A 22,223-nucleotide genomic window follows, 5' to 3' on the forward strand; every position below is an offset into this window, starting at 1 on the left:
TATCAGACCCCTGGATGTCACCGCCACACCGAAGCTCGCCACCCCCGGCACTCGATCACGTGTCGATGCTCGTCACGTGTGCCTGACCCTGGCGGTTCCGCTGCTCCTGCTGCCGATCCAGCCAGGACGACGATCCCCATCGGCCCGCATCGATTTGTATCGTGCTGCCGCTGCCGTCGCTGGGCTTCAACATTCCTCCACCTGCGTCGCTGCATCCTACGCCATGACCGACTCTCAGCCTGTGAAGATGGAGAAGGATCTGTCGGCTGTCGCCGACGTCCAGATCCCCGAATCCGAAGCCTTGGCGCAAGTAGGATCGCCTGGACGCCCTCGGTCGGCTCTGCTTGATCTCACTGGCACGAGCAGTCCCACATTCCTGAGCTGGGACGTTTGCGAGCTGCCGATCTGGTCGTGTTCGCAGTTAGAGGCTCCACCATGCGTGGCGACTGACACTCTGTTTCGATCTGTACATGGGTGTTGCTTGTTACTCCGGTTATGACACGAGCAGAAAGGAAAGGTTTCTGAAGCCCTGGAAATCCTGCTGGTTCTCGAGAAGCAGACTCGCTCGGTAGGGTCGCTCTGCAGGCTTGTCCGCATGGTGCCGTCGAGCCTTGTTGCAGCCGATACCCCAGGCGTCGTGCACGGGATTGACCCCAGCCGGCCTAACACTGCCGACCCAACCATCGTTCTTCACCAACCTGGCTGGTGCCGTTGATTGATTCGCACAGGGCGCCGATCTGGCCTCGAACACCCGAGTGCTCATCCAAATCCTGCGCATCCTGTTCAATGCCAAGGATTGGAAGGGACTCAATGAGCACATTGTCCTGCTTTCCAAAAAGCATGGTCTTTTGAAACAAGTGGGTCTGCCTGCTGGGCTGGATGCGCAGAAGCTATTCGAGAGAGAAGCATGGGCTGAATGTGTGTCCACATATGCAGTGACACTGGGCTCGCGACTGATGGGTGGTTGCTTGCAATCCTGTCTCGATTGCACCCTGGCTGCAGGCCATCACAAAAATGACCCAAGAGGCCATGACGTTCATCGACAAGACTCCCGACGAAAAAACCAAACTCGAGCTGATTGACACCCTGCGGGTTGTGACGGAAGGCAAGGTAATGCTGGGGAGAGAGCCGGCAGACGATCCAATATTCCTCCGGCATCGTGGCCCGGCTGCCCTTATACCGCGAGATCAGCACTGACTGGTTTGCAATCGCTGGCAGATTTATGTCGAAGTTGAGCGTGCGCGCGTTACTCGTCTGCTGGTCAAGATCAAGGAAGATGCTGGCAACATCAGCGATGCCGCCGATATTCTGCACGAGCTGCAGGTCGAGACCTTTGGCTCGATGGAGCGGCGGGAGAAGACCGATTTTATCCTGGAGCAGATGCGTCTGTGTCTTGCCAAGAAGGACTACAACAAAGTTCAGCTGATCAGCAAGAAAGTCAGCCAAAAGTTCTTTGATCTCCCTGAAAACCAGGTACGCCCAGCCCGAGGCTTTAGGCACGATGTATTTCTGTGGCCAGCGCGCTGGAGAGCCAGCTAACCTCAGTACCTCTCGGATACAGGATCTGAAACTTCGCTACTACGAGCTGATGATCCAGCACGCTGTCCACTCGGACCAGTCGCTCAACGCTTGCAAGTACTACCGCCGCATCTACGACACGCCATCGGTGCAGGAGGACGAACAGAAATGGACAGAGGTGCGAGACGCTGGAGAAGAGCGTCAGGGGGGGGGGCGACATTCTGTGAAAAGAGTGCTCGCAGACATTTGCAGTTGTAGCAACGCTTGATGCCGATTCAGATTCCTCGAGAGGAAGCCGAGCGAGTGACGTGCACGGATGTGGACTCACACCCAGATCCGATTGGCAACAGGCTCTGCGCTTTGTTGTTTTGTTCATCATCCTGTCGCCCTACGACAACGAGCAATCGGACTTGATTCATCGCATCAACGAGGACAAGAACCTGGCAAAGCTTGCTCCATACAAGGAGCTCATCAAGTGCTTCACGACGGATGAGTTGATGCGATGGTCCAAGATCACAGAGATCTATGGTACCCTGCTCCGAAACGCCTACATCTTCCAGGCCAGCACCGAGGACGGCGAGCGACGATGGAAGTTGCTGCACGACCGTGTCGTTGAGCACGTATGTATACGGTCAGACCGCCATAGAAGTGTGTTGTTGGTTGGTGGGCTGCGCTACTTGGACTGATGGACAGACAGGCGACATGGGAGCTCACTCTTTGCCCGCAAACATCCCAGAACATTCGTGTGATCTCAAAGTACTACACTCGCATCAGCACGAAGCGTGCAACCGAGCTGCTGGATCTGCCCGTCAAGGTACGCACAATGAGCTGGATTTGGTTCAGATGACAGCTGTAGCAGCAGGAGTAGTAGTAGCAGCAGCAGCAGCAACAGCAGTATTGACAGAGATCTTGTGCCCCGGACGGGGACTGACACTCTGTCGCTGTGTTCAGGATGTGGAGGAATTTCTTTCCAAAATGGTGGTCTCGAAGACAATCTACGCACGCATCGACCGCTCGGCCGGTGTCATCAGCTTTGTGGCCCGAAAGGACCCCAACGCGGTGCTGAACGACTGGTCCAACAACATCAACCAGCTCCTCGAGCTGATCGACAAATGCGGCCACCTGATCGCCAAGGAGGAGATGGTGTACTCGATCACCAAGACGGTCTGATTGTGCCTGCCGCGCATCTGTTTTCTCTTCGCGCTGGCGACTGAGACTGTGTTGCCATTGGCACAGCCCAGGGCCAGGACACATCACATGGATCCGAAGCAGACGCCCTGCTTTTAAGCCGGGTGTGTCACTTTCTGGGTTCTGAATACACCCCCTCCATCCCGCCCTGTGATTCTACAGTCCCAGTTGGCCGCGCAGTATGCGATCGCAACGTCGGCGCGGCGCACAGCACGATCGTGTCTTGGATGCAAACCGCAAGACGGATTCTGCCGAGGCACAGGGGGCGCCCACCGCCACGAGACGGCGGCGCTCAGGCGCGACGCGTTAGGGCGCACAGGAGCAGCGAGACGATTGCGGGCTTGGATGGACGGATCCGCATTGAAATGCCGGCCATGGCCGTCCCATCCAGCATATCCCATCGAGCATATCCCATCGAGCATATCCTGTCGAGCATATCCCATCGAGCATCACATCGAGCATCCCGCCAGTCATACCGAAATGCGATTCTATCAAGTGTCCGCGCTCGTTGCGCTGGTTTCGGCCGTCGCTGCCATCCCCATCCAGATCACCGATCCGTCGACCCGCAGTGAGATGCTGTGCGAGAACGCCAAGGCAGCCCAGACGCTGAAGGGCATCCAGACGCAAAACAACATTGCTGGTCAGACCTGCCAGGAAAGTGCCTGTCTCGGCGACGGGTCGTTGGGTCTATGCAACAACGGCCAGCTGGTGCGAGTGGCCTGCCCCGGAGGCACCGAGTGCCAAGTGCTGCCACTCACGAACCGCTTTGGCGTCAGCATCACCTGTGGTAAGCTCCTGCCGCATAATCCAGCCCTGTGTGTCGTGGTGTCGAGAGCCAAGTCGGGCTGGGTCGAGTCGAGTTGATCATAGCCCGCTCTGCCCTTTCTGACCCGATTCGCCCGACGATCCCTCTGCGACAACAGAGGCAGCCCAGGACACGCAGCTCCGGATCCAGGACAACATGGCAAACTGCAGCGGCTGAGCCGCGCCTCCTCTTCTTTCAACCGGTTGTTGGCCTTTGGCTGTTGTCAGCGACAAACGACGACAGCAATCGCTACAGCGATGGGTCGATAAGACACCACTGACGAGCCGCCCAATGATTTCAATCACAGCCCTGAAAATATGAAGATTGTGGGGGGAGGGAGGGTGGTGTTCCAGCAAGCGCCGTCTGGAGCATCGACATTGCCGTCGCCTGGCGCACCGAAACCTCTGCATCTTAAAGAGCTTACTCATTTCCAAATCGGAACACACGCATTTGTGCATGCCCATGTCAGGCAATACATTTTACTCGGTCACGAAACGGGACAGGTGGATGGTCGCTCAAAGTAATCGGCAGGCCACGACATTGCAGGGACGCGGTGCGGGGGATGGCATCATGAATTGTCTACCATGAACGACGGCCATTGCAGTCAATCCAGAAAGAACGGGACACCTTGGTTTTTGGTCATTGACCGAATAATTCGTTGCCTCCAAACATCGTGCGCTGGCCACGACCATTCTGTGATGCGTGCTACACTGTCATCTATAGCCTGAGAAAAGTTGCCTCCGTATTCAGTGTGTCCAAGAGCACCATTCACCGCTGGCAATGCATCATGGCGTCAAGGGCGCGCATCCAGTCCCAGGAGGCAGCGGTTTGCCAAGTACTTTGAGCAGTTCAAGCACCGTCGCCGCCCACATCGCCCTTATGGCTTATCTGGATGCATGCCATCACATACTACGCTGACATATGGGTTATGGGCGGTGTCCCGCTTTTTCTGAATTAGGTGTATCGGATGATGGCCGCTGCGAGCGCTGCGTCGGATGCCGCAGTTGTGTCTGGTGTCGCGGCATTTGGAATGGCCACGTGTTTCATTTCACATCCACTTTTTTTTGGCGGCCTTTTCAACACCCCGCTGGCGACATTGGATCGCATCCGCCGACAGAACAGCAACCACCGACGATACCAGTAACGAAGCACGCCATGGCACCGAGAAACCCCAAGGTATGTCCCCCCAGGCAGTGCCTCTGGACGTCCGTCGACACCGCCCGGCACCTCGTTCAGCTGCTGCTCTGGCACTCTGCATTAACAGTGATCCACCTGTAACACAGCGCCAAGCAGCCGACGATGAATTCATCGATGCAAATGACATTGAGCAAGTCATCGAGCTGGGCAATGAAGAAGCAGAGCCCATGAGCGAGGATGAAGAGGCCGTAGATCATGACGAAATGGACAACGACATGCTTAACGACGACGATGCCGAGCACTACGACGATGATGCAGATTTTGATGACGAGGATGGCCAGGAAGGAGGTAGGCAGGAGATCCTCTCTGGGGTCTGAGCTGTCTGTATGCCCCGCTGGAGAGATCAGAGAATCCATTGGAGAGTCCATTGGAGAGTCCATTGGAGAATTCGTTCAGAGAGCCGAGCTGACCGCTCTCTGCATGACAACATCCCAGACGAGATGGAGGGCGGGGATTTCGTTTTGGTCGACGATTCCATCCAGGGCTTCTTTGACCATAAAGGTAGGAGCACACTCGTTCATATGGATATTGTGCCCTGGCCAAGCAACCTGCCGCTATCGTTGCTCCTGGGACGAATGCACACGAGCTGACCCCGGTTGTCCCGACGGAGCAGAGCCCGTCTATACTGTCGCTCTCCATCCCACCCAGGAACACATCGTTGCAACTGGTGGTGGCGACGACAAGAGCTATCTGTGGCGTCTCGACAACGGCGAGAAGATGTTTGATCTCGGAGGTATGCAGCCTTGGCTCGCCGTGGCGGCACCGAATCGCAACCAGCCGCTGGCTATATCGAGGGCACTCGAGCGCCGACGAGTTATCCAAATGGCAAGCAGGCGCATGGGATCGACCCTTCAAAGTGCTGTGGGAACTGACCACTCTTCCGTATGCCGCATCCGATAATCGGCTTCAGTTCACAGCGATACCGTTGCCGCCGTAGCGTTCAGCTTTGACGGCGCCTTCATTGCAAGCGGTGGCATGGACGGCAAAGTGTTTGTCTTCAAGGTGTCCACGGGCGAGTTGGTGGTGACTCTAGATGGACCCACCGAAGTTTCGGTAAGCCTTGGTCCGCTGCAGTGCATGGATCCACGAGACCGCCTGAAGAGCGGCCGCTTTGGCAGTATTACTATACTTGCGCTGGCGGTGCCGCTGCGACTGGCTGTTTCGTTGTGCTAACTGATATGGGCTGTCAACCGAATCGGGCATGGTCTTGGCTGCTTGACTGGATTGCCAGTGGCTGGACTGGCATCCCAGAGGGCCCGTGCTCCTGGCCGGCTCCGCCGATGGCACCATCTGGATGTGGCAGATTCCATCGGGAACATGCATGAACGTCTTCTCTGGCCACGTCGATATGGTTTCTTGCGGCCAGTTCACACCCGATGGCAAGGCCATTGTGTCTGGATCCGACGACGGCTCTGTCATCATCTGGGACCCGAAAACCGCGGCGGCACAGCTCAAGCTGACGAGCGAAGACGCTCGCTTCCATAGCGACGCAATCACTACGCTGGCCATCAACAAGGACAACAACCTCGCTCTGACCGGATCGGCCGACAGCACTGCCAAGCTCATTCACATCGGCAACGGCAAGGTACGCCCACCCTGTGTTTGCCATTCAACTTGAACGTTACAGCATGTCAGCCCCTCGGAAGTCGAGGCACTCAGATTGGAGGGAGCATGATGTCTAGGAATCCGAAATGCATAATGCTCTTGATCGTGTATCGAGCGACAGCCAGAGATTGTGTGGCTACCGTGCGGTATCTGCGATGCAGGGGCTGGGGCGATTCGCCTCTGGTTCACTGTGTTTGGTCAGCAGCACGAAAGGAGCCGCACTGACGGATTGTCTAAAACGACCGCTGGCTTTTCTCTCACATTCCCACGACGGCTATCAACGACTATGCCCCGCTCATCGCTGCATCACTTCAAGATTGTTGCGTCGTTTGAGAGCCACCAGGACTCGGTACAAGCTGTGGGATTCTCGAATGTGTATGTAGATCTTGCCTCCCGATCGCCATGGCATCTCGTGATGATCTTGATGTCCAGGAGAGTGAAACGTGTTGATCTCCCCAGATCCAGCCGCATTCATCGACTTATTCCCTCTCTACTGGTATAACCCCAGCCTCCCTTTCGCCGCCACGGGATCGATCGATGGCAGCATGGCTATCTGGGATGTCACGACCACCAAGCTGCGGCAAACTGTCAAGCACGATGTTCGTGATATGCGCCGTGATGTGCAACGCAATGCAGTGCAATTGAACCCAGCTGCTGGCCTCCACTAACGCAGACTCCACACTTCATTCACCCCTCCGCACACCTCTGTTGGAATGGCACATCCAGGACGTCATCACGTCGCTCAAATGGCACTCGGACCAACCCCTCATCACCACCGCCTCCGTCGATCGAACCATTCGGGTCTGGGACGCTCGCACTGGGAACTGTGAGCGGGTATTTAACGGCCACCAGGATGTGATTCATGCCATTGCCATTTCCAAGGACGGCAAGACGGTCGTGTCGGCCTCGGAAGACGGCACCTCGCTCGTCTTTTCGGCCTAAGAGCCGGTCCCCTCCGCCCAGGGTCTGGCTGCGACTCGGTCATTTTCTTGTCTCGCCAGCCCAATTGCATCGCATCGATGATGGCTGCTCTCATGCTCAATACAGACTCGCTCACACGAGAGGCTGCATCAGTGCGGATTCTATAGAGATGCATGCTTGCGGGCTTGAGGTCTGGTGCCTCATGGAAACGACTGAGCCACCTCGCCCTGGTCACGTGTGCCATCGGCTCGACTCATCCCGGTTGGCGCGCATTACCTAAGCGCACGTGATGCACCCGCCAGCCAGCCAGCCAGCCAGCCAGGTTTTTGTTTTTTCAGGCCAAACGGGAGAGTGCGGCCTTTGGCAGATGTTGGCTCGTTGTTGAACACTCGACGATTCCTGGGACCCTGCTGCACCGGACGACGCCGTCAAACACAACGAAATGGGTGGCCACGGAGATAAATACCCCCCTGTCCTGATCGGTAAGCCCCTCGTGCCCGTCTGACAAACCGCAGACCCCGCCGATGAAGTAGGGGATGGCGAGGGAGAACTCTCGACGCAGATGCGCCGTGTTGTGGCTCGATTCTGGTCATAGAACGCCCGGTGATGGCCCGCATGTCGCTCGCCGCAGACAGGTGACGCTCCATCCTGGATTTTGCAGATCCCGCCATTGAAAAATGGTATCATATGAAGGAAAGCACCCATGCGTACTTCAAGTTTGACCGACGCACCATCAAAATCACGCTTGCTCTGACCGTTCTTTTCCCTGCCGTCCTCTATGTCGGCTCCGTCTGGAACATGGTAAGCGTCTATGTGTCTGACGGATCAATCTGCACGCCTCTCTGGAAGCTCCCACAGCGTCAACGGTCGGTGTCGCGAGCAGACCCTGGCTTAAGGACTCGAAAGCCCACCGGGATCGGGGCTAGTGGCCAAGCGATCTGGAGCAGCAGCACGGATGCAAAGATGGTTTCCAATATTGTGATGCCATTCGTGCTGCACAAGTGGCACCAAGCCATCTCGGGGTGACCGATGTCTTGCCGGAACACCAGACTTGATCAAGGATCCGGGCTGTAGGAGGCTATGACTCCTGCACTTTGGTCGACCCCAGGCACACAACGGCCTGCATCCCAGCACGGATCTCTGTGACGGACGGGACCGAGTAGTTTGAGTGATCTTGAAGCTGGCTCGAAGCACTCTCGATTTGGACGATGCCAACGTTGTGCAAGAATCCGCCGGAACACCTTGCAACGCACTGCCTGTCGTGCACCACATGCATCACCACATGCATCACCACATGCATCACCACATGCATCACCACATGCATCGTATGCGCTCTACTCACCGCAGATGCTCTCGGTATCTTGTCTGCAGGGAAACTTCAAGCCCCGCGGAGTCCGACGAGGAGAGTCGTTCTGGAGCAAGCCTGTATCGGAATAAGGCGGTTGAAGTCGCAACTTGACCGCCATCCGTCCTGCATTACATCAGGCAATCCTCGAGAAAGTAAACAGATAGAGCGTCTGACTTGCCATCCTGTGCTCTTGAGTAATAAACCACTGCTCTCTCCATCAGCCAAGGACTTGCTCTCTCCGGCTCTGGTATCGAGAGCCGGTCGTCCGTATCGGAGCGACCCAGGCAGCCAGCGCCGCTCCATCTGTGCCGAGGATCGATTCGATTGCGTGTATGCTATCCAGAGCCAGCAAGCGGGCCGCCTGCATCCGCTCGCTTCTCTGCTCATGCCGGCCCTCGGCCGTGCTCGCTGCTTGTGCATTCGCCGGCAACATCCTCATGGTCACGTGTGTGGTTCGAATGCATGTTTTCTGTCCTGAGCGCAAAAGAAAACCGCGATCGCTTGCAGGCTCTGTCACCACCGCAACGCAATCGTCCCGACGTATCCGTCGCTCCGTCGCCCCAGCGATCCAGAACGCATCTCGGTCTGTCTCCAACTGCCGCTGCGGTCTTGAGGACACCCGAAACTTCTTTTTGGGTCCCATCGACTTCCCATCAGCAGCATCCAGGCTCTTGTCGCCCTCCGATCGTCCTGGAACCGCGTTCTCATCTCCAGCAACCATCGGCTACAAACCAGTTCATCCGCCTCCAACAGTCGATTCATTCGCCAACCCACCAACATGTTCACCTCTGTCCTGTCCCGAGCCCGGCCTGTGGTGGCCTTCCGCAGCAGCGTACTCGCCACAGCCGGCTTCCAGCAGCGTGCATCCTTGTCGACTCTGTTCAACAACCTGTCGCTGACATCCAAGCCTGTGATCCGCAGCACTTCCCAGCCCAACCCTCTACAACCCAGCTACCAGCCCCAACTCAACGCATCCGTCTTTGTCAGCCGACGTTTTGCAGCCTCGCAGCTGCGTCCGCGCCGAACCAAGTACCGCAAGGCCCATAAGGGCTACTTCAAGACAAAGTCCGGCGGCTCGCTCAGAGGAACCCGTGTCTACTACGGCGAATATGGCCTGCAGGCCGCAGAGGGTGGCCGTATCCGAGACAAGCAGCTCGACAACGTCAAGGCCTGTGTCAGACTGGTGATGAAGTCCGAAAAGGGTGCCAAGCTGATTCTCAGAGCCTTCCCGGATCGCCCCGTCACGGCCAAGGGCGCCGAAACCCGTATGGGCAAGGGCAAAGGCACCGTCGACTACTATGCCACCTGGGTCTCGGAGGGACGTATCCTGTTTGAGATCCGGGGTCTGCCGGAGACCTCGGCCCTTGAGGCTTTCCGCATTGCCTCGCAGTCGCTCCCGATCCGCACTCGTGTCGTCCGCCTCAACCGGGACTCCAAGGTTGCTCCTCGTGTGCTGCCCTATTTTATTCGGAAGAGAATCACTGACAGCGCTCGCTTCGAGGCGCTGAAGCAGCGTGAGAAGACCTGGACGGCAGCCAAGGAATTGGCAAAGGCCTAATGTGCGCATGGCCGCCGCGCCCACACTGTGTCCATTTGTGCTCGATTGAGGCCTCGAATACATCATTTCAGACAACCAAGTGGTCTGGTCAGATAGTCTGGTCAGATGCGCTGCGTCTGCCGTGTGTTGACGCAACAGAGGCTGGCCATTTGATTTGATTTGATTTGATTTGATTAGTTGATTGACTTGATTTGATTGACAATATCGGTGAAAGGTTGATAAAGGTTGGGAGTTGCGGAGCAGAACGTGGACTGCAGTTTTCTGATGGTGCTTCAACAGACCGATTGACCCATACAAACGGAATGAATGCATCTGATAGCCTCGGATGTAATCGATTGTGGTGACTGGTTGAGGTAGCGGGCGATGTCCAGCCAGCCCTCCGAGCGAGCATTGTCAAGGCTGTGCCATCCAGTCGGCTAATCGTACAGCGTCTTATTGACAAGACTCACGGGTATGTCCTGCAGACGAGGCACACCCAGCGACTGAGCCGCTGACGGATCCAAAAAGTCGAGAACCTTCCGGCGATCGGGTTCAGATGAGAGTTCGAACAGGTTCTGGTGCTCGTCAGAAACGGTGTTGAACGAGTCAAGTGGGTCTGTGCGGACGAGATTGATGCCCGTATAGGCTGCAAGGGTGAAAGGGATGAGCATCAAGATCCAAAGAGGCACAGCCAGGCCCCAATACTTGTTTGGATAATAGTAGATCCCCATAGACTCCCATATCGGATCTGGGATGAACATCCACAGCAGATACAGAGCTGGACAGACGCACAGGGGGTAGGGGCAACGTTCGAGAGAGAGCGACAGGTTCGAAAGGACGGTCAGTACGGCTGCGTTGCGATACATCCGGAACGAGATATCATCTGCCAGGTGCCCCGAGGTACATTCTATCGGCTTGGCCTGCTTACCGAGCACAATGAAGGAGGTCAGATAAAGCACAAAGCCATAGTACTCGCGGATGTGCGAGTCCTTTCTGTGACCGAGTGTCTGCGACATGGCATCAGGCTAAACTCAGAGCACGGCGCCAGCAGATGGGAGAGATGGGAGAGATGGAGAGGTGGAGAGGTGGAGTGATGGAGTGATGGAGTGATGGAGTGATGGAGTGATGGAGTGATGGCAGATTGGGTGCAAGGGAGCCTGGCACGAAGGGCGGTGTGCTTGAGCGCAATTGGCTCCCCGCGCCCTCGTCGCTCGAAGCCGGCCTGTCCTTCTTCTCATCTCCCCTCCGATCATTGCCGCTGCTCCACGCACCGGACTCGCCGATACCGCAGAGCCATGTCCATCAAATTTATCCTCCTGGTGTCCCGACAGGGTAACTGGCGTGTCGGTTGGTCGGTCGCTGCTGCCTGCCCAGATATCGCTTCACAAGAGCGGGCGCAGCCATACTGCCGCTCGGAAGGGCATATGGACAAAACGCTGTCCTGCTTGGCCGAGACCAGGCTGCAACCAAGCTGACCTCTCTTATCAATCAACGCTCACTATTTGTGTGGCCAACGCTTTATCGTGCAATATGGCTGCACCTGCTGTTTGGATCTGGGCGGTGGAATGCGTTCGCCAATGGCCGTCGGCTCTGCGACCAACACATCGATGACGATACCTTCATTCTGCGCCAACGAACCCACATCGAATCCTCCGGAACCACACCCTCTGCTTCTCAGGAAAGATCCGACTGACCAAGTGGTTCACCTCCGACTGGGGTCTCAAGGAAAAAACCAAGACCGTCAAGGAAGTCAGCGCGACGGTCCTGGCCAGACGAACCAAGATGTGCAACGTCCTGGAGTATAAAGGTGACGATGACGGCGGCTTCTGTTTTAAGTTGGAGACTGGCGCTGCACCATAACTTCCGGATGTCTTCTGCGACCGAGCCCGCTGCTGGGCGCGCTGTGAACGCTCTCCAAGGCGATGATTCGTGCTGCCGGCCGGCTCCTTGGGCAATCCTCGCCTGCATGTCGTATGGAGCATCGAAGGAGCTCTATCGTTCGGGTCGAGCGCTAGGTTCAGATGGATTGAGCTCGGTTCAATTGGATCTGGTGCTAACGGCTGCTCTGACCCAACAACTCTGGGCACGTCTTGTCGCTATGATTAGACTACAAGGTCGTGTATCGAAGGTATGGTCTGGATCGCGAGCTGCGGGTGCGGAGAGGAGCTCACCTCATTCTTTGCCCGGATATCGTTTCTGATGTTGCGGGTCCCCGTCACCCACCCACACGGGCGGCTGCAACTGCACCACAGATACGCAAGCCTGTTCTTTGTTGCAGGGATCGATGTCGACGACAACGAGCTGATTGTTCTGGAGGTCATCCACCGATACGTCGAGGTTCTGGACAAGTGGTTCCTGAATGTGTGCGAGCTCGACATCATCTTCAACTTCCAGCAAGCTTACATGATCATGGGTGGGTGCGCCTGTGCCTAAGGCTGATGATGGTGCAAATGCTGATCCGGATCGAGACCAGTGGAAGAAATATCTGCGATGCTCATCTGACAGCCGACCTGCTACTGTCTGACAACTTCAAATCCGCGACAGACGAGATCTTGATCGGAGGTGAGCAGCATGTCTGTGTATCGAGTGCATGGCAGCGGTGTGGGTATAAGTGCGCATGGATGCCTCCGTTGGCTCACAATGCGACTCTTGCTCGCAGGAGAGCTGCAAGACTCGAGTAAACGATCGGTCATCAACTCGCTCAAGCGAATGGAAGAGGTAAGCCATTTTATCCACCCGAACGAACGCAGTGGGTCGAGTGGCGAAGGCTCGGTGACAGCGAGCATGTCCGTGTGGTCTGAGCGGCGGCGGCGTATTTGAACGCGAGCGAAGCGGCCGGGTCTAACACATCATTGCGCTGTCGATCGCAGGCCGAGAAACAGGAAACTGGCCTTGTGCCGATGTAGACCTCAGGGCCGCCACTCCTCTCGAGCCCCGAAAGCAGCGCATCCGAGCGAGCTGTCGTTTTACAGCGTTTCCAAAATGAAATGGGACACCCCCGTTTTGAGCCATGACATATATTTTGGTTCTGGAACCTGAATACACCCACCCACTCATTGCAGTCATGGCCAAGCACAGCACCCTCGATTTCCGCATCGCTGCACTGCGACCGGTGGTCTTCACTCGGAGGGTGGTCTTCACTCGGAGGCTGCCAAAGTGATCTGTTCTATTTCTTATGGCATAGTTAGACGCATGCCATCGCATACTACGCCGACAAATGGGTTGTGGGCAGGTGTCCCATTTCCCTGTCTCGTGAAAGGATAGGCTTTGTGGCCCAGCGACGCTGTTCCCAGGCGCCCGTCGGCGTGCTGACTTGGAGCTGTGACGAACTGTCCTCTGCGCCGCCTCGATCTTCATAGGCCGATCACTTGTGTGCCGCCCCGCCACGGCAATCGCCACTGGTTGCCGTGCGAGTCGCCGGTCTGTTGGTGGCAGTGGAAGCCGGCGACACACAAAACCAGGATGGCGGCGAGAGCGCTCCTGGCATGCCGGCTGGAGCCAGGCTCGAGCCGCGCGATCTATTTTGTTGTTCGTCTCCTCTGGCCGTGGGCAATGTCTGCTGCAACTCGATCAAATGGCCCACATCGCAACCTCACTGGGAGTGCCGTCCAGCTACCGCGACCAGAAATACCTCGTAGGCGCAACGTGCTCTGCATCCTTTGGTCTCGCCTGCTCGATCCTCTGTCCAGTGCAGCCCGCGGGCACCCCGGCTCGGTGTCTGGCATCGGACGGACCGCCTGGCCCGTCGCCTCGAAACTGATGCAGGACGGAGTGGGTGTGGATGGTAACCGCTTCTGCCTCTCGATCCACCTCGCCTCCCGCCGTCTCCAAGGGCACTGCCGATGATCTGGCCCGGGAGTTGGCCGAGTCCGCGACGCTCTATGTTGGCAACCTGTCGTTCTACACCACCGAGGAGCAGATCCACGAGCTCTTTTCCAAGGCCGGAGAAATCAAGCGCATCATCATGGGGCTTGACCGCAATCTGAAAACACCGTGTGGCTTCTGCTTCGTGGAGTATGTGTCTCTGCTGCAAGTATTGGGGCCCGATCGCTCTGGAACGGACGGGCTCACCGTCAACCCGATCGCATCTCTCATCTTGGTCGACCATGCACAGATACTACCATCGCGGCGATGCGCTGGATTGTATGAAGTTTATCAACGGAACCAAGCTCGACGAGCGAATCGTTCGAACAGACATTGATCCAGGATTCCGAGACGGACGGCAGTATGGACGAGGCAAGAGCGGTGGTCAGGTGAGGGTTGAGAGGCCGTCCATCCGATATTTCCGATCCACAAACCCTCATTAGCACGCACGACGCTGATGCATGGAAGCTCATCCGATGTCCATGCGAGTGATGTGGCCATCATGGCGAGGATATTTGCTGTCCATGTCCGTCGCAAGTGGGATCGCAATCTGGTGATTGCCCCCAAACCGACTCGCTCTGCTGACAGCTCCGTATCGCCCACCGCCAACGTCCAGGTCCGTGACGAATACCGCGAGGAATACGATGAAGGGCGAGGCGGATGGGGTCATGCCCGCCAGCGCGAAGAGCAGCAGCGAAGCACATACGAGTCCTTCAGTACGGTGCCGACAGGCGCTCAATCCGACTTTTATGCCAAGCCATCTGGTAGGTGACAGCACGGCTCTTTCGACGCCAAAGTAACAGCGTAATCGGCGCAGGTTCCCCATGTGGCATCGGTGTTAGTGTCGGTTAGGCGCTCTTGTTGCTCCAAGACTGTCTGTAAAGCGAGAGGTCATCATCCCGCCACCAAAGTGACGAACTCAATTGGCCCTCGATCGGCGGCAATGGTCCAATTGTCACAGCTCCAAGCATCGGCGCCGGCTTTGGCGGTGACTTCAAGTCCAAGAGAGGTCGTGACGACAACGAAGAGGCCGACATCGACATCAGCGCCAAGGTGTGTCGACTCTCGGTTCATGCATGCGCCGGGTACTATTGGCGATCCCTGTGGCTTGTGAGGGCGGCATCGGAATCACTCGACCCCTGCATGCACGGCATCGTGACTGTCCCGCAAAACCATTGGTGGATATGACCACTTCGGTCTCTGCGAAAGCGGTCCCTGCGGATTGCTGGCGCAATCCAGCGCCGAGTGTGGTCGTCGCAAATCTGGTCGCAATGTTGGTCGCAAACACAAAGGCTAACAGCAACCTCGATCGCACCCCCGGAAACCACCTCAGAATCCCCGATTCCGCGAGCGAAGCGCCTCACCCGAGGACGAGTAAGGGGACGGGCCCGGGGATGTATCTGTCGGACGCCAAACCGATGGGGTGGCAGCATCCGCGCGTTGTCCGCATGGGTTGGACGGAGCAAGTGCTCTGTCCGAGGCAGCAAATACAGCATGTCCCGAAGGAGCAGTTTCTTGCCGGCCGTCGACGTAGGGTGGCGCCCTCGTTGCCGGCATGCTGCGAGCCAGGCCTGCGCGGATGCGGGTTTGGACCAGGCCTGCAGGCCTGCAGGCACTTGCAGACGATGGTGCGATTCGCGGAGCCAGGCGTGTGTGTGTGTGTGGCTCGCCGGATCTCGTGCGGTCTCGCTGGCCTCTCGGTGGGTGGCCGCTGTGCTGCAGACGCACAGCCTGTGTGTCCTCGCTGCGAGAGCACGCGCCTCGCTCGCCGCCCTGCGCCGCTCTTTCTCGACAGAAAGCCCAGGCCGTTTGCTCATCCATCTCTGCTCTCATCGCTGCATCGACCCCGCATCCAGCGCCCATCCCCCCCGCGGCTGCAAGTCCCTGCTCGTCGTCTGCTCTCGTTCGGCGGTCCCTGTCGATCCCATAGTGACCTCGGCGCTGCTATCGCCTCTCGTCGAATCCTCGCTCCGGCTCAGCCCTCCATCCACACCTAAACGGCCGACTGCCTTGCCCAGCAAATATGTACAGCTACATTCAATACATCCTCGACTGGCTCAGGTCGCTCTTCTTCAAGCAAGGCAAGTCCGGACCTGAACCGATCTTGTCACTGCCGCCCATGCCCACCAGCATCATTCGGGCCCTCTCGGCAAAGCATATCCTGGCTTGGCTTGGCTCGTCTCCCCCCCCTTCCCAACTGGCCACTTGTCGGGCAGTGAGGCTTTGCTGGCTCGAGACAGGAGCCGGCCGTCGCCCAACGAAATATCCAGCCAGGAGACAGCGCGGCCCTCTTGCGGTCTCTTCTCATAGACAGTATCCGCATCTGTGGCGAGCCTGGAGTCATGTGAGACGGAGCTGATACCATATCTCAGATCTATCCTTACTAACTGCGGCCTTATTCTTGGTTCCGGTCACCGCTGCTTGAACATGGCGCTGCCTGATCGACAGAGATGGAGCTGACCCTGGTCGGTCTCCAAAACTCGGGCAAGACAACCCTCGTGAACGTCATCGCCGTGAGTCGCTTGATCGCCGCTGCTGCCACAGTTGTCGTCGCTGCCCGCTGTGGATCTATGGCTTGTGTTCCAGCCGGCAGATGCGGCATCGTGGCCGAGCCGTCATTCCAGGCCCGGCTCTCGAGAGGCCAGCGCTGTGCCTATCTGGATATCTGTTCCAAAGCCTGCCGGTCTTTCTGCAGCCCGTAGCTCTGCTCCCGTTGGCTGTGCCCTGATCTGCGCTCTGTCGATATCTCTGCAGAACGGCCAATTCACCGAAGATATGATTCCCACCGTTGGGTTCAACATGAGGTGCGTGCTTCCAGTCCGTCCCGTTGTCCGCAGCGCATGATCCCCACTTGCCCGGGCCGTCGTCTCGGGCATCCAAAGTGTGTCGCAAGTCTTGTTCGAACTGTCTCGCTACTTTGCTTCATTCATCCTGGCTGCTGCCACCGCGTCTCATTTATCCTGATGCCACTTGCTCTTTTGATCCTTGGTTCCACATATTCTTGTCAACAGGAAGGTCACCAAGGGCTCTGTAAGAATTGTTCCAATGCCAGCGCCAGCGTTGTGTCCCCGCTGCCACCGTTGTCGACGACGAATATCTTGGTGGCTGCAGCAACTTTCATGGGGAGCGAAGGCTGCCTTGCACCGCTTGCTCACGTAGAGCCTCCCCAATCTCTGATAGGTCGTGATGAAGCTGTGGGACTTGGGTGGACAGGCCCGATTCAGAAGCATGTGGGAGCGATACTGCCGAGGAGTCAATGCCATCGTGTAAGTGTCACGGCGCATTGTGAACGGGCTGGGGGCTTCGGACCATATGGGCTAGTGACATTGTGAACATCATCTGCGTGGTTCGGTCTGAAAGCACCCGTCTGGGCTGTGATGTACCCCAGCCGTTGATTTATGCTGTTGCGAGTGCTTTGCGGCGATGTCGGCTTGCACTGTGGTGCGGCGCACTAGCGTGTGAATTACTGGTATTCCGCAACGAAAGGCTAACTGCTCTTTTCTATGCGCGCCCCACACGACCCAGCTTCGTCCTCGACGCTGCTGACCATGCCAAGATCGAGGCAGCCAGGACCGAGCTGCACGGACTCTTGAGCAAGCCCCAGCTGGCTGATATTCCCGTGCTTGTGCTTGGCAACAAGAACGATCTCCCTGAGGCCCTCAACGTCGACCAAGTTATCGACCGGCTGTACGTTGATGCATGCGATTGTGCCTGGCCGGCGACTAGATGGGGCTCTGAGTGGCTGAGAGTTGCATGCTGCTAGGTGTTGCGGTGGCTGAATACCCGCTCAACCACACGAATCTGCGTCTATGCGGAGCGGCAAGCACATTCGCCGGTGGGAGCTCACGCGTGCCGACTGCCTCTTCTCCTGACAGGGGCCTCAAATCCATCACCAACCGCGAGGTCTCGTGCTACTCGATCTCGTCCAAGAACCACGTCAATATCGACATCACACTAAATTGGCTGATCAAGCACGCCAAGGCCGGCGCTAAGAAGACGAGCAACTAAGTTTGCAGCGAGCCGGCTTTCTGTCGACCTGCTCAGGCTGCAAATAAAGGCTCCAGCTTCCTCAGCACCCTCTACCTGTGGACAACGAGCGACCTTTGACCTCTGGCCTTTCGGCGGTCATTGGGAACAGATCGGCTGCCCTTGGGCCCCTGGATGCCGACTCCCACCATGTTGATCCCTGGCCTTCCCTGTTTTGATTTGACACGTTTTGTCCTGTGCTTTAGTTTCCGATTACTTTGGTCGGCCCTCGCTCTTCCCATGTCTTGCCTGTGCCGGTTGTTCTGCCATTCTCTTTTCTTTCTCTCTTTTTGACATACTTGATATACTTTGTTTGCATGTTATGCTCCGACGGCCGTCCCAACAGTTCTCGCAGCCGAGTCGTCGGGGTGGGTCGATGATTTTTTGCAGCAACCGGACCTTCCTCTTGCTCAGTCCATCATCGGGCCTTTGACCGATAACATGAGCTTGGACCCAGAGCCGACTCCTCCAACCGGCTCGCTGTCCACAGCTGTCGTCCAACTGGGCCAGCCCTCTTGTCGAGTCCGCCAGTGTTTCATTCTTCGATTTTTATGTTGTGATCTTCATTCGTGCGCTGCACAGCCCAATTCCGCCTCAATGCTTGCTTCCCCGACCAAGTATCTCATGTATCTGGTTTCGCCCTCGGCTCCGTTGCGCTCAAGGGATAAAAATATATCTTGCTGAAAAATGAGAACGAAAATCAAAACCAAAATGGCGGGCTTTGCCTGTCCCAGAGCCGCGGCGGGACATCCGCCTCGAGTGCATCGTCGGAGATTGATGGCAGCGATGGGGCGGTCGAAAGGCTGCAGCCAAACCAAGCCTGTTGTTTCCTCGGCCCTTGCCTTGCCCTGTCTCTATCATCATTCGCCCCCGCACCATCCCTCTTGAGCCCACGAAGCCATGCTGATTTCTGCAGCTAAAATCGCCGTGAGCTGCTTGACCCTGTTGCTCGTCCGGGTCATCTCGCTGCTCTTCCGGTTCTCCAAGACTCTCCGGAGCGAGAAGGGCCGAACCAGCCCATGCGCAACCTGCATTATCCTTGGATCAGGTTCGAGGTGCTCCCCTCCCCTCCCCTCACTCCGTTTCGCTTGCAGCGCCGCACCTCTTGTACGCAGCTGGCCTTTGGCAGCCTATCGACAGCGAGCTCTTCCCGTCGTCATCCTCATGCCATGTCCAACCCGCTGTCGATCGCGCTCACATTGCTCTGCTCAACTCCCTTGGTCCTTCTGCTGTCTTGAGCAAACCATCAGCGCACTGACATGTTCCCGACTCTGCCTCGCTTCCGTCTGATTCGCTTGACCACTGTTTACTCAGGCGGGCATACCTCAGAAATGTTCCGGCTGCTCAAAGCCCTACCGACGGGCCAGTTTGACCCCCGGATCTACGTGATGGCCCAGAGCGACCATATCAGCGACGCCAAGATGAAAGAGTTTGAGGAAGAGAGGCTGCGCCGCGTGCCGAATGTAAGGTTACTTTTTTTTCCCTGTCCGGTTGGCTCATAGCTGGCCAAAGTCAATTGAGATGGCCGATGGGGGTGGGGGAGGAGATGAATGCCGATCCAGGCCAGAGCCAAGATGCAACATGGCTATTGCCCCCACGCCATGGACAACGCAAAAGCGGCTGTCGATCCACATCCAGCATATATACCGACATGCAACATGAGCATCTTCCCCCCCCCCTCGAACTCACGTTTGCCTCTCTCCCCCCCCCTTCGCACTGGGATAATCTAGGGCATCCGCACAGGAAAGGCCGAGTGCGTTCGCATCCCTCGAGCCAGGGAAGTGGGTCAGCCCTTCTCCACGGTGCTCCCGAGCTTCCTCAGAGCGGTATATGCTTCGTTCGCCATCTTTTGGAAACACGATCCTGAACTGGTAAGCTCCCACGGCACCTCCCTGCAGCGTTTGCGGATCGGACTGCGTGGAGACATGTCTGAATAATGGATATGCATGCCACTGACGATCCTGGTGTCTGCTGAATCCCCTCCATCCCTCCACCCCCCCCCCTCTGCACAATCCAAAACGAAACGCAAGATTATCTGCAATGGGCCCGGCACATGCCTTCCGATCTGCTTGATTGCCTATGCCCTGCGCATCCTCTTTATCCGGCGTGTCCGCATCGTCTATGTCGAGTCCTACGCAAGGGTGTCGACGCTTTCGTTCACCGGCAAGATCATGTACTGGATCGCGGACCGCTTCATCGTCCAGTGGTATCCGCTGCGGGAAAAATACTGGAAGGCCGAGTATTTGGGGCGGCTGGTGTGAGCGCCCGTGGCGGGGAGAGGGAGGGCAGAAGCCCGATGTCCCAGTGAACAGTCTGTTGGATGTCTCGCCCCGATGGGAGCGGCCTGGGACGATCAGTCCGATCATCGGCGGCCCGTTTGGATGTCGATGCATACATCTCAGTAAGTTGGGTGGAGGGCGCTGCCAACAAATGTATTCATGCAAATCGATTCTTCACAGTTCACGGCTTGACAACACATGGTCCACTATAGACCATGGTTCTCCTTGTTTTGTCGCTTGAGTCTGTAGAGCTGGTTCATGAGCGAGGTCGGGAAGGGCGGGCCGGCGATAGTAGGCATCCATGTGACTTTGTTGGTGATTTCCTGCAGCGAATCTAGCGAGCCGTCTGTTTCGAAAGGGCGATGTGGGCCATTAGAGGACAGAGAAGGGGCTTGCAGAGCCGCAGGGAAAGGGGGCCATATTCAAGCACTTGCAGACAGGGGCCACTCGGTGTGGATCGATGCGGCTCGAGACAAGATGGCTTGAGGATGCCCATAAGCCACAGCACAGTGCTGGCTTGCACGGCCTACCTTTCTGACCATCCCAAGGGTTCTTGTCGGGGATGGGAATCAGACTCTGGGAGGCCAGGGTCTCGCGCTGCCACTCAGTGCGGCCCTTGGCGGGGTTGTGAATCAGAACCATTTTGACGTCCGTGGGTTTGCTAGCGACGGAACCGCATCGTGTCAGCTCATCGATGGAGTCGAGCCGTGACAGCGTCGGCGAAATGCCTCTGTTTTTCTTCATCCGGATGATTCCGACGGGCATCATTCATCACAACGGCTCGAGTGATCCACCTGATCCAAATGATTCAAGTGGCCAGGCTCATGCTGCAGCTGCCTGATGTGCGCTCTCTCGGACGCGTGGCTGCGAAGGCAGACTTACTTCAGGATGGGATCAAGCAGGGCAACGTCCTTGTACGAGATGGGCGACTCCATCTGCACTCGGCCACCCTCGGGATATCCGGGGTTGGGCTTGACGTGCTTGATGACCTGAGGAATGGTGAGACCGCGGGCAGAGGCGATCGAGCCAGTTCCCATGAAAGTGGTGAGTGCGGTGCCCACACTTGTGCTTCGACATAACCATAACATCGATGCTGCTGTTTAGTGGTAATGGTGGATCGCCCCATGCAATTTCCAGACGGGCAATCCAGTGGCATCGGAAGTGTGGCTAGAAGAACGAACAACCAAGGACGATCGTTACCAGCTTGCAGCCTTCCACCAGGACGGCATTGTCTCTCTCGAGAACCTTGATGATCTTGCCTTGCTTGCCCAGGTCTTTCATTCCGCCAATGACTTCGACCTGGATTTCGCCCGGTTCGCAAAGTGAGCGGTGGGCAGAGGATAGATAGATAGATTGATATTGGAGCGCAAAGTTGGCCCAGGAGTCAAATATCACGATGGCCAAGACAACGCAGTAGGCGGCGAGACTTTGGCGATGCAATCATCGGTGTCGGCGTGAGTCAGCCGCGGGATCGATGTTATCCGCTCGGTCGGGTGCTGACACCAGGATCATGAGCGTCGTCGCAGAGTCGAATCCGATCCCAATCGAGCAGAGTCCAGAGCCGGACCATATATCGCTGCACAGACATCCATGATGCCGATGGTGGCTCCTGCGACTGCCACCAAACGCATCGCAGCTATCGTGCGTGCTTCTGAGGCACCGCCTCTGGCCTGAGCAACTATTTACCGTGTCGCCAACGTAGATGGGCCACTGCTTGAGACGATCTTTGGGGTGGACCTTGGGCTTGGTGGGCTTGAGCAGGTTTGCTCCTCTGAACTTCATAATCGGCATGGTGGCAGGCGATAGCGAGGGTCAGACTGGTGGCGAGCGGCGGGATGTCTGGGCGACAGATCGGTGCGATCGAGGAGCGAAGGCAGCCGGCAGGGCGATGGCCGTTGGGTCGTGGGTGTTGGTTGTTGGCGACAGGCCAAGTGC

The 22,223-nt window shown here is 57.1% G+C and overlaps 11 protein-coding genes across 11 annotated transcripts; 9 read left to right on the forward strand and 2 right to left on the reverse strand.

Moving 5' to 3' along the window:
- The first annotated feature begins 127 nt into the window (after positions 1–127).
- Positions 128–2,860, forward strand: BJ171DRAFT_502972 (PCI domain-containing protein). Its single transcript, XM_053110814.1, has 9 exons — positions 128–310; positions 509–568; positions 729–857; positions 1,003–1,110; positions 1,219–1,473; positions 1,562–1,696; positions 1,869–2,138; positions 2,255–2,332; positions 2,470–2,860. The coding sequence occupies exons 1-9, from the start codon at positions 224–226 to the stop codon at positions 2,686–2,688; spliced, it is 1,341 nt and encodes a 446-aa protein (XP_052967166.1). The 5' UTR covers positions 128–223; the 3' UTR covers positions 2,689–2,860.
- A 231-nt stretch (positions 2,861–3,091) lies between these two features.
- Positions 3,092–4,005, forward strand: BJ171DRAFT_598670 (uncharacterized protein). The gene is made up of 2 exons (XM_053114857.1): positions 3,092–3,493; positions 3,630–4,005. The coding sequence occupies exons 1-2, from the start codon at positions 3,187–3,189 to the stop codon at positions 3,686–3,688; spliced, it is 366 nt and encodes a 121-aa protein (XP_052967167.1). The 5' UTR covers positions 3,092–3,186; the 3' UTR covers positions 3,689–4,005.
- Positions 4,006–4,565: 560 nt separating this feature from the next.
- On the forward strand, positions 4,566–7,389 carry BJ171DRAFT_502974 (WD40-repeat-containing domain protein). Its single transcript, XM_053110815.1, has 9 exons — positions 4,566–4,687; positions 4,795–4,996; positions 5,144–5,209; positions 5,322–5,441; positions 5,619–5,761; positions 5,940–6,293; positions 6,630–6,688; positions 6,822–6,912; positions 7,040–7,389. The coding sequence occupies exons 1-9, from the start codon at positions 4,667–4,669 to the stop codon at positions 7,253–7,255; spliced, it is 1,272 nt and encodes a 423-aa protein (XP_052967168.1). The 5' UTR covers positions 4,566–4,666; the 3' UTR covers positions 7,256–7,389.
- Positions 7,390–7,603: 214 nt separating this feature from the next.
- Positions 7,604–8,802, forward strand: BJ171DRAFT_502976 (uncharacterized protein). The gene is made up of 3 exons (XM_053110816.1): positions 7,604–7,716; positions 7,896–8,035; positions 8,606–8,802. Exons 1-3 carry the CDS (start codon positions 7,677–7,679, stop codon positions 8,669–8,671), a joined length of 246 nt encoding a protein of 81 aa, XP_052967169.1. The 5' UTR covers positions 7,604–7,676; the 3' UTR covers positions 8,672–8,802.
- A 789-nt stretch (positions 8,803–9,591) lies between these two features.
- Positions 9,592–9,999, forward strand: BJ171DRAFT_404748 (ribosomal protein L10e/L16; the record flags this gene model as incomplete). Its single annotated transcript, XM_053107227.1, has 1 exon — positions 9,592–9,999. A coding segment is annotated over one exon (408 nt), but the record flags the coding sequence as incomplete, so codon positions are not given.
- Positions 10,000–10,556: 557 nt separating this feature from the next.
- Positions 10,557–11,135, reverse strand: BJ171DRAFT_423534 (PIG-P; the record flags this gene model as incomplete). The annotated part of the gene is made up of 2 exons (XM_053107604.1): positions 10,557–10,897; positions 11,048–11,135. 2 exons carry the CDS (start codon positions 11,133–11,135, stop codon positions 10,557–10,559), a joined length of 429 nt encoding a protein of 142 aa, XP_052967171.1.
- A 205-nt stretch (positions 11,136–11,340) lies between these two features.
- BJ171DRAFT_502980 (AP complex, mu/sigma subunit) lies at positions 11,341–13,191 on the forward strand. The gene is made up of 7 exons (XM_053110817.1): positions 11,341–11,451; positions 11,798–11,926; positions 12,226–12,247; positions 12,372–12,532; positions 12,664–12,681; positions 12,779–12,837; positions 12,990–13,191. The coding sequence occupies exons 1-7, from the start codon at positions 11,415–11,417 to the stop codon at positions 13,023–13,025; spliced, it is 462 nt and encodes a 153-aa protein (XP_052967172.1). The 5' UTR covers positions 11,341–11,414; the 3' UTR covers positions 13,026–13,191.
- Positions 13,192–13,677: 486 nt separating this feature from the next.
- Positions 13,678–15,490, forward strand: BJ171DRAFT_502982 (putative nuclear cap binding protein subunit 2). Its single transcript, XM_053110818.1, has 6 exons — positions 13,678–13,753; positions 13,952–14,133; positions 14,234–14,372; positions 14,600–14,747; positions 14,945–15,036; positions 15,317–15,490. Exons 1-6 carry the CDS (start codon positions 13,694–13,696, stop codon positions 15,359–15,361), a joined length of 666 nt encoding a protein of 221 aa, XP_052967173.1. The 5' UTR covers positions 13,678–13,693; the 3' UTR covers positions 15,362–15,490.
- A 321-nt stretch (positions 15,491–15,811) lies between these two features.
- Positions 15,812–18,027, forward strand: BJ171DRAFT_82928 (P-loop containing nucleoside triphosphate hydrolase protein). Its single transcript, XM_053115918.1, has 7 exons — positions 15,812–16,064; positions 16,432–16,496; positions 16,738–16,787; positions 16,995–17,013; positions 17,164–17,249; positions 17,509–17,670; positions 17,859–18,027. Exons 1-7 carry the CDS (start codon positions 16,007–16,009, stop codon positions 17,989–17,991), a joined length of 573 nt encoding a protein of 190 aa, XP_052967174.1. The 5' UTR covers positions 15,812–16,006; the 3' UTR covers positions 17,992–18,027.
- An 828-nt stretch (positions 18,028–18,855) lies between these two features.
- Positions 18,856–20,491, forward strand: BJ171DRAFT_502986 (oligosaccharide biosynthesis protein Alg14-like protein). Its single transcript, XM_053110819.1, has 4 exons — positions 18,856–19,057; positions 19,324–19,472; positions 19,740–19,880; positions 20,040–20,491. The coding sequence occupies exons 1-4, from the start codon at positions 18,910–18,912 to the stop codon at positions 20,268–20,270; spliced, it is 669 nt and encodes a 222-aa protein (XP_052967175.1). The 5' UTR covers positions 18,856–18,909; the 3' UTR covers positions 20,271–20,491.
- BJ171DRAFT_502989 (translation protein SH3-like domain-containing protein) lies at positions 20,492–22,215 on the reverse strand (the record flags this gene model as incomplete). The annotated part of the gene is made up of 5 exons (XM_053110820.1): positions 21,975–22,215; positions 21,489–21,587; positions 21,171–21,277; positions 20,819–20,949; positions 20,492–20,634 (listed from the first exon to the last, which is right to left on the reverse strand). The coding sequence occupies exons 1-5, from the start codon at positions 22,077–22,079 to the stop codon at positions 20,495–20,497; spliced, it is 582 nt and encodes a 193-aa protein (XP_052967176.1). The 5' UTR covers positions 22,080–22,215.
- Positions 22,216–22,223: the final 8 nt, after the last annotated feature.

This window comes from Polychytrium aggregatum (assembly GCF_025602895.1).
Source record: "Polychytrium aggregatum strain JEL109 chromosome Unknown BJ171scaffold_16, whole genome shotgun sequence".
In the NCBI taxonomy this organism is placed as follows: domain Eukaryota; kingdom Fungi; phylum Chytridiomycota; class Chytridiomycetes; order Polychytriales; genus Polychytrium; species Polychytrium aggregatum.

What these genes read in the sequence shown, in the direction of transcription:
- BJ171DRAFT_502972 (XM_053110814.1), top strand. Translation starts at nt 224, where the DNA reads ATGACCGACTCTCAGCCTGTGAAGATGGAGAAGGATCTGTCGGCTGTC. An exon ending in ACGACCGTGTCGTTGAGCAC is followed by an intron (nt 2,139 to 2,254) that starts GTATGTATACGG and finishes CAAACATCCCAG; the next exon opens with AACATTCGTGTGATCTCAAA. An exon ending in TGCTGGATCTGCCCGTCAAG is followed by an intron (nt 2,333 to 2,469) that starts GTACGCACAATG and finishes CGCTGTGTTCAG; the next exon opens with GATGTGGAGGAATTTCTTTC.
- BJ171DRAFT_598670 (XM_053114857.1), top strand. Translation starts at nt 3,187, where the DNA reads ATGCGATTCTATCAAGTGTCCGCGCTCGTTGCGCTGGTTTCGGCCGTC. An exon ending in TGGCGTCAGCATCACCTGTG is followed by an intron (nt 3,494 to 3,629) that starts GTAAGCTCCTGC and finishes CTGCGACAACAG; the next exon opens with AGGCAGCCCAGGACACGCAG.
- BJ171DRAFT_502974 (XM_053110815.1), top strand. Translation starts at nt 4,667, where the DNA reads ATGGCACCGAGAAACCCCAAG. An exon ending in GGGCTTCTTTGACCATAAAG is followed by an intron (nt 5,210 to 5,321) that starts GTAGGAGCACAC and finishes CCGACGGAGCAG; the next exon opens with AGCCCGTCTATACTGTCGCT. An exon ending in GAAGATGTTTGATCTCGGAG is followed by an intron (nt 5,442 to 5,618) that starts GTATGCAGCCTT and finishes AATCGGCTTCAG; the next exon opens with TTCACAGCGATACCGTTGCC.
- BJ171DRAFT_502976 (XM_053110816.1), top strand. Translation starts at nt 7,677, where the DNA reads ATGGGTGGCCACGGAGATAAATACCCCCCTGTCCTGATCG. An exon ending in ATACCCCCCTGTCCTGATCG is followed by an intron (nt 7,717 to 7,895) that starts GTAAGCCCCTCG and finishes TGGATTTTGCAG; the next exon opens with ATCCCGCCATTGAAAAATGG. An exon ending in TCGGCTCCGTCTGGAACATG is followed by an intron (nt 8,036 to 8,605) that starts GTAAGCGTCTAT and finishes TCTTGTCTGCAG; the next exon opens with GGAAACTTCAAGCCCCGCGG.
- BJ171DRAFT_502980 (XM_053110817.1), top strand. Translation starts at nt 11,415, where the DNA reads ATGTCCATCAAATTTATCCTCCTGGTGTCCCGACAGG. An exon ending in CCTCCTGGTGTCCCGACAGG is followed by an intron (nt 11,452 to 11,797) that starts GTAACTGGCGTG and finishes TCTGCTTCTCAG; the next exon opens with GAAAGATCCGACTGACCAAG. An exon ending in CGCTCAAGCGAATGGAAGAG is followed by an intron (nt 12,838 to 12,989) that starts GTAAGCCATTTT and finishes TGTCGATCGCAG; the next exon opens with GCCGAGAAACAGGAAACTGG.
- BJ171DRAFT_502982 (XM_053110818.1), top strand. Translation starts at nt 13,694, where the DNA reads ATGGCCCACATCGCAACCTCACTGGGAGTGCCGTCCAGCTACCGCGAC. An exon ending in ACCGCGACCAGAAATACCTC is followed by an intron (nt 13,754 to 13,951) that starts GTAGGCGCAACG and finishes GCCGTCTCCAAG; the next exon opens with GGCACTGCCGATGATCTGGC. An exon ending in GAGGCAAGAGCGGTGGTCAG is followed by an intron (nt 14,373 to 14,599) that starts GTGAGGGTTGAG and finishes GCCAACGTCCAG; the next exon opens with GTCCGTGACGAATACCGCGA.
- BJ171DRAFT_82928 (XM_053115918.1), top strand. Translation starts at nt 16,007, where the DNA reads ATGTACAGCTACATTCAATACATCCTCGACTGGCTCAGGTCGCTCTTC. An exon ending in CGAGGAGTCAATGCCATCGT is followed by an intron (nt 17,250 to 17,508) that starts GTAAGTGTCACG and finishes CACACGACCCAG; the next exon opens with CTTCGTCCTCGACGCTGCTG. An exon ending in GACCAAGTTATCGACCGGCT is followed by an intron (nt 17,671 to 17,858) that starts GTACGTTGATGC and finishes TTCTCCTGACAG; the next exon opens with GGGCCTCAAATCCATCACCA.
- BJ171DRAFT_502986 (XM_053110819.1), top strand. Translation starts at nt 18,910, where the DNA reads ATGCTGATTTCTGCAGCTAAAATCGCCGTGAGCTGCTTGACCCTGTTG. An exon ending in GGCTGCGCCGCGTGCCGAAT is followed by an intron (nt 19,473 to 19,739) that starts GTAAGGTTACTT and finishes GGGATAATCTAG; the next exon opens with GGCATCCGCACAGGAAAGGC. An exon ending in GGAAACACGATCCTGAACTG is followed by an intron (nt 19,881 to 20,039) that starts GTAAGCTCCCAC and finishes ACGAAACGCAAG; the next exon opens with ATTATCTGCAATGGGCCCGG.